Genomic DNA, 7,363 nt, shown 5'->3' with positions numbered 1-7,363 from the left:
AGGTGCTGCTCTAGCCTTTTTCTCTTTGTACAGCCAAGCTAGCCTCTTAGTAGTCACAAGTGGGTATGCAAAGTACGAAGTGATCACCATCACTCAGTGTGGATTCATTTTGCAGGTTAGGTGGAAAAAAGGTTACAGTTCTTTGCCTAACATTATTTTAAAATAAACACTTCAAAATGCAGCCATGCCTTAGCAATATTTTATTATACACTCATCCAGAGAACATGTAAATGTGCATCATAGGCTCTTGAAATTGTCACATTCATGTAGCCAATGTTCTTTAACAATACCCTTTCACATTTCATCACAATATATATACAATTAATGTTAAATGGTGGTAAAAGCAAATTACAGCGCTGCATAAATGATATATAAATTATACACAAGACTTGTACATGAAGAGTTAAAGCCAACTGGCCTACACTTTAATGGAAGAAAAAATGCAAAACACATGGCTAAACTTACAAGAAATTAAAAATATATTTCTGGTATATAAAACCATGTACAATTAACTCCAGTGAAGTGCTTTTTTTATTTTTTTTTGCTTGAAACTACAATATAGTGGAAAGGTTACTGCATAACACAACACACCCTGGCAATAGGTGTTGGGCTGCCAAGAACCACAAACTGTTCTTACCAAAATAGCAAATTATTGCCATTCTCAAATCCTCAAACCCCTTGTTTCTCTTCCTCATTGACTCTCAATATTAGCACTCCACTTTTTAGTCCTTCAACTACTCAGGCAGACTTCAAGTTAGTGTACCTCTTAATTTATCAGACTCTTACCCTTCTCAACTATTGCACTTTCATCCATCAAACATACAAATCCTTTAATCTGACTGCAAATCCACTGTTACATGTTCTTTTGTTCCAAACAGACAAGTTCACAGGTTAGTGGGAGTGGGACCTGTAACTTAAATTAGTAGAGGTAAAACTCGTGTAATAAACTGAATACCAAGAAAATGAAGTTAATTAGTGTAGGGGTTTTGAGAAGTATACAAACAGTGTAGTTTTGATGCTTTTAGCTTGTTATTTAAATGCAAACAAAATCTAGATCCTAGCATCTCTAAAGCTTCTGTTTGAGCTTTGTAAAGAGTATCTTTACACTACAGTGGCACAGCTCCAGCACTGTAGCTGTGCTGCTGTAGTGTGATGCTTCCTCTAGTGAGGGAAGGGGTTTTTCCATTGCTGTACATAAACTACTTCTCATTCAATAGTTGCATGTATGGTAGGAGTTAGGTCGACCTAATTGTGATACAGGATGTAAAATTGTTCACAGCCCTGAGCAATGTAGCTAGGTTGACTTAAGTCTTAGTGTAGAGCAGGCCCTAGACTTAGAACATTAGTTAACATATCTTTATTTCTAAATCCTAGAGCATCCGGAGCCTTGGTGATTGCTTATGCACTTAGCATGTGAAAGTCTTCTCTGCAGAACACACAGAATTAATTCAGTAATGAGTAAACAACATTCAGTGGTGTCAAAAAATATCCAAAATCTTGACACGGGACAGTTATTGGGGGACTAGAACAGATTGGACAGCGCATCTGCAATTTGAAAATGACATTTGTGAACATTTAACACAAGAAGCTTCCACCCATGGACTCTTCTATAAGAGTATTTTTGGTATTTAGAGTAGAGTTGACAAAATACTGTAGACTGTAAGTACCTCTTCCAGTCAGTAGTGGGTTACATGGAATGACCTTGGTTTATAAACTGCAGATTTTAAAACCCTTGCCTGCTGTCCATCAATAAGAGAGAGCACCATTAAAAACAAAGATTAGAATTTTATTTCTCCAGTTGAAATGTGATAGAAAAAGATGACTCCAGTGTGGGCTTAAGCTTCCAGTTACCAGCCATGTTCTGCACTGCCAAACAACTGAATTCAAGCAAGGGTTCGCTGCCTAGGCTTTATTCTTGGATATAGCTGCAAAACAAAATCAAAAGTAAAAAATACCCAAGCTTTAGGTGTGATAATCAGAAAATCAAGTCTCTAATTAACAGATAATCCACTTACAGCCAAAAGGCTACTTCTGATTACATGAATGGATTGTACAGCAAAGGGTAAGACATTTCATTGACATGATGTCCACTGGACACATTTAGTACATTTCTTTAGATTACCAAGTGACATGCAGGTCTGAACAATTCAAGGGGAGACTGTCAGAGGTTTGAGTTTCCTTACCTAAATAACTGATGCTATTAATTATTTTTATTTCCATTCTTCAGCAGCTGGCAATAAATGAGTATAACTTTCCACTACTTTATGCAGTCAGAAATTTAAAGTTTACCTGTTGCATAATTCCGATCTGCATTTTGGCCACATCTACCTCCTAGGCAGGTGAATAGAACACAAACTCCCACCAGGAATGATCCATGCCACAAACTTGTTACATCCCAATTATTTAAATATCTTCATGTACCAACTATCAAGGTTGCTCACAACAGCCACCATACTATACTTAGGGAGCCAGTTTTATCCTTTTGTTTGATCTCATGGAAAATATCACTATTTAATATGATGTTAAAGATCAATTAAAAAGTTATAACATAAAAAAACTTCAGGCAGCCTAACAATTACTATTCTGTTTACTGTCCTGGGTTAAATTCTTAACTACAGTTTCTTTTTCTACAGCAGTAATGCTCAGAAAAAGTACACTCAGGCCCTGGGAAAGAGGGATTGCCTTCTTTGTGTCACTGCAGCAATGATTTACCTAGAAGTTGCATTGATGGGTTCTAGAAGTTCCCTCTAGTCTCCCATCTAAGGAAAAGTGTAACAAATAGGCCAAGTTCAAGAGGGAAGGAAGAAGCTTAAAGTAACTTACCCCCAAAAGATTTTTAGGCACATAGCCTTCTTTATCACTGAGTCGAGCCCACCACCATTCTGTTTCATTATCATCCTTACGTCTCAGGATAGTAATGGCATCTCCTTCATGGAATGAGAGCTCATCACTATTCTGGGCTTCATAATCCCATAGAGCATACACTACTCCTTTGTTCATGACTCCCAACTTCTCCTGTACTCCTGTTATCAAGAAATAAAAGTTAAACAAGAATATTACAGATGGCAAAGTACCTTGACTTTATCCACATGGGATTTTGGGTCCTCCTCTCCAGCGGAACACACTGAAAGACTTTCATTCCTGCTGCAATTTAAGACTGTCCATGTTTCCATTATAATTTCCCCCTCCCAGGAATTTAATTGGAGATTAAAACCTGATATGGCATAAAACTTGTCATAGAAGGTTGGGAATATGTTTTTTTCTTTTCATTGCACGTGTATTTGAAAATTAGTTGGCCTTACTTTAAGGATGCAAATTAGGGCTGTCAAGTGATTTAAAAAATTGCAATTAATAGTGCAATTAAAACAAATTAATCACACTTAATAGAATGCCATTTAAATAAATATATTTAGATGTTTTCTACATTTTCAAATATATTGATTTCAATTACAACACAAAGTGTACAGTGCTCTTATTTTTTATTACAAATATTTGCACTGTAAAAAAAAATTTTTCAATTCACCTAATGCAAGTACTGTAATGCAATCTCTTTATCATGAAAGTTGAACTTACAAATGTAGAATTATGTACAAAAAAATAACTCAGCAATTGGCTGAAGTAGGACTAACAAGTTTGGTTACAATTTGCAGGAGATAACGCTGCCCGCTTCTTGTTTACAATGTCACCTGAAAGTGAGAACAAGTATTCGCATGGCACTGCTGCAACCGGCGTAGCAAGATATTTACATACCAGATGCACTAAAGATTCATCTGTCTCCATTTTCAACCACTATTCCAGAGGACGTGTGTCCATGCTGATGATGGGTTCTGCTCAATAACAATCCAAAGCAGAGCAGACCGACATGTTCATTTTCATCATCCGAGACAGATGCCACCAGCAGAAGGTTGATTTTCTTTTTTGATGGTTCAGGTTTTGTAGTTTCCGCATAGTGTTGCTCTTTTAAGACTTCTGAAAGCATGCTCCACATCTTATCCCTCTCAGATGTTGGATGGCACTTCAGACTCCTAAAACTTGGGTTGAATGCTGTAGCTATTTTTAGAAATCTCATACTGGTACCTTCTTTGCATTTTGTTAAATCTGCTGTAAAAGTGTTCTTAAAGCAAAGGTGCTGGAGTTCAGTCACAAATGTAATTAACACTTTTTTTTTTTAAACGCGCAGTGAAGCATGTCCTCTGGAATGGTGGCCAAAGCATGAAGGGGCATCCAAATGTTTAGCATATCTGGCATGTAAATACCTTGCAATGCTGGCTACAAAAGTGCCATACGAATGCCTGTTCTCACTTTCAGGTGGCATTGTAAAAAGAAGCAATACCAGTATCTCCCATAAATGTAAACAAACTTGTTTGTCATAGCAGTTGGCTGAACAAGAAATAGGATTGAGTGGACTTGTAGGATCTAAAGTTTTATATTCTTTTGTCTTTGAGTAAAGTTATGTACAAAAAAATCTACATTTGTAACTTATACTTTCACGATAAAGAGATTGCACTACAGTACTTCTATGAGGTGAACTGAAAAATACTCGTTTACAGATATTTGCACTGTAAAAATGATAATCAAAAATAATAAAGTGAGCACTGTATACTTGGTATTCCATTGTAATAGAAATCAATATATTTGAAAATGTAGAAAATCATTCAAAAATATTAGAATACTAATTTAAATTTATTTAACAGTGCGATTAATCGTGATTAATTTTTGAGTTAAGAGCGTGAGTTAACTGCAATTAATTGACAGCCCTAGTGCAAATCACTCATACTAGTCTCATACACATTCTCTAGCACAACAGGTTTAGAGTTCTTACATCTTCTTGCTCCGCCTAGTTATTACAGCACATACAGCATACAGTTATATCCTCAGACTGCAAATCTGCCTCAAGGGGTATATTAAAACCCTAATGAAGTCTTCACACTCTTTTTGGTGTAAGTTAGAATCTTAATTTTATTCAATTGCTGCTTTTAGAAAGATGCTTCTCTTGTGATATATGCACTGAACTTAAAAGCTGTAGGTCATCTGTCTCATTAATTCAGTGAACAAAACATGAACAACTACTCATAATAAGGAATTCAAATAAGTTTAGATCTTCAGCCTCCTGATGCGGTCTGCTAGAAGTCTGGGCTATCCTGACAGAATTCCATGTGAAATTTACATGGCAACACCCTGCTAACTCCAAAACCCTATCATCATTAGAACTGTTTCCTAGAAAGGAAGGAAGAGAAGTTTAAAAATCATGCACAATGCCATAGTGAGCCAGTGAACTGACTTGAAGAGGGAGGAATGACATGGCCAAAGAAACAGCCAAGAAAATATTCTGGCACCAGTATTTTGAATGCACGAGAGTGTGGGGAAGGGCAATGCTAGTTTCAAAGACCTATGTAGAGGATACAGAATTTAACTAGCAACTTGGTAGTCAGGACAGAGAAAAAAAGTTGAATTTCGGAGACGTTTTAAAGGTTTGTAAAGGGAATTATCAAACATATACACTTGGCAACCTACCGTACAAGAACTGGGAACACTGAATATAACCCTCCTCCATCTCCTCACACTTGTCCGCAGCAGTTTCTATATCACTTATAGTTGAAGCAAAAATTGCTGCCCCAGATTCTACAAGTAGTTTACAGAGATGAACACTATTGCAAGAAGCTGCACAATGCAAAGGCGTCCTGAAACAAAACCAACATTTAGACATCAAAATGGGCCAGGAACCCTACAAATCCAACCTCCAACAAAGGGTTCAGTCATCCTTTAGAAGTTACTTTTGAAAGACAATTATGTTTTTACTTGTGCCACAAACGTTCTCCACATAAAAGTTAAATAAATAACCTAGATGAAATTCTGACCCCACTGAAGCCAATTGGGGCAAAGATTTTAATGAGAATGCTAAGTTTTCATGACATTTTACAAGGCTGCAGTATGTTAGCTTTAAAGGGCAGAGAGGCTTGTGCTGGTTAGAGAGTAGAGGGCAAGGCAAGAAGGGTGAGAAATAGCTCAGCCAAGCCAGCTCTCTAAATTCCTCACATACACTACTGAAGTGCGGCAGGACAAGGAAACATTACTCACCGTGTAGTAACTGGAGTTCTCTAAGGTGGGTTCTCCCAATGTGTCATGCACTTCAGGTTTGCACATCACTTCATGTGCCCAGGACCAAAGACTTTTCCCTAGCAGTGTCCATTTGCTCCATGCATGCACCCCCATTCTGCTCATGATCTGCTCTGAAACTATAGAAGGGGCTGCCAGGCTGCCACCATTTAGTTCCTTCTCTACCGCTAGGCTCCACTTAGGGAAATTGAAGCAGCAGAGAAGGAGGTGGGTAGTGGACATAAGGACAACACATCCTTCGAGTGCTTGTCCCTATGTGTTATGCACTTCAGGTGATTCAGAAGCAGCGTCTCTCTTTAGGAGGTGGGTACCCACAGCCTTATGTCACAACAGAATACAGAACTGCTCTACCCAGGGAGGCATCCGAAGCAGCTGCTTGCACCAGTGCATAATGTCTTGCGAAGGTATGTACAGAGCCTCATGTTGCTGCTTTGTAACAGGTACACCCTTGACGGAGGCTACTGAGGCTGCTTGGACTCTTGTTGAATGAGCTCTCGCACGCCTCTCAAGAGGGACATTATTCAGCTCGTAACAAAGTATGATAAATCCTGAGATCCACTTTGACAGCTTCTGGGTGGAAGTGGCCTCTCCTTTCATCTTTTCCACAAATGATACAAAATGTCTAGGAGATTTCCTAAATGACTTACCCTCTGTAGGTAAAAGGGAAGGGCCCCACGCACATCCAAGAAGCCACATTACCTCTTCCCTGTTGGTGCGTGGTTTAGAGTAGAGCACAGGAAATGGATGTTTTGGTTAATGTGAGTCTGACATTACTTTAAGGATGCACTTCAGATGCAGTCTCATGAATACCTTATTCTTGTGGAAAACTATTGGAGGGGGGCAGAGGAGGTCTGCCATGAGTGTTCCTAACTCCCCTACTCTTTTGGCCAGTGATTGCAACTAAAAATGCTACCTTCATTGAGAATCGCAGTAGAGAGCAGGGTACCAGAAGCTTAACAGCACTTTTGTCAGAGTTGGTAAAACCAAGTTTAGGTCCCAGGCTGGTGTGAGTTTTGCCACAGGAGGGAAAACTGTTACCAAACCTTTCAGGAATCAAGATGTGACTGGGTATAAAAACACTGAGTAGGTGTCTACTTACCTGTCTCTGCCTACATTTGGTGGCTCCTGACACTACCTGAGAGTTGCGAGGCAGATGACAGAACAGGTATTCCAACCCTTTCACAGGTACAAAATACCTCTTTTCAGCCTGCTTAGCTACTGGTGAAACTGTGGCAGCTGTCTATTA

General features: G+C 38.7%; 1 protein-coding gene across 7 annotated transcripts in view; it reads right to left on the bottom strand.

Moving 5' to 3' along the window:
* Positions 1 to 183: 183 nt before the first annotated feature.
* The window catches only part of PPP1R13B (protein phosphatase 1 regulatory subunit 13B), a 131,066-nt gene continuing 123,886 nt past the window's right edge, over positions 184 to 7,363 (bottom strand). For 6 of the 7 annotated variants that reach the window (XM_030558645.1, XM_030558642.1, XM_030558644.1 and 3 more), the window contains 3 exons: positions 5,515 to 5,681; positions 2,824 to 3,023; positions 184 to 1,925 (listed from right to left, as the gene is read on the bottom strand). In XM_030558645.1, the coding sequence (XP_030414505.1) occupies positions 1,884 to 1,925; positions 2,824 to 3,023; positions 5,515 to 5,681 (409 nt within the window). In that variant the 3' untranslated portion in view covers positions 184 to 1,883. Of the gene's footprint in view, positions 1,926 to 2,823; positions 3,024 to 5,514; positions 5,682 to 7,363 lie in introns of those variants that run through there. The other variant, XM_030558647.1, reaches the window with a different exon arrangement.

The sequence above is a fragment of the Gopherus evgoodei genome, chromosome 4 (genome assembly GCF_007399415.2).
Source record: "Gopherus evgoodei ecotype Sinaloan lineage chromosome 4, rGopEvg1_v1.p, whole genome shotgun sequence".
Lineage (NCBI taxonomy): Eukaryota > Metazoa > Chordata > Testudines > Testudinidae > Gopherus > Gopherus evgoodei.
This window is presented reverse-complemented; position numbering and strand designations above follow the sequence as displayed.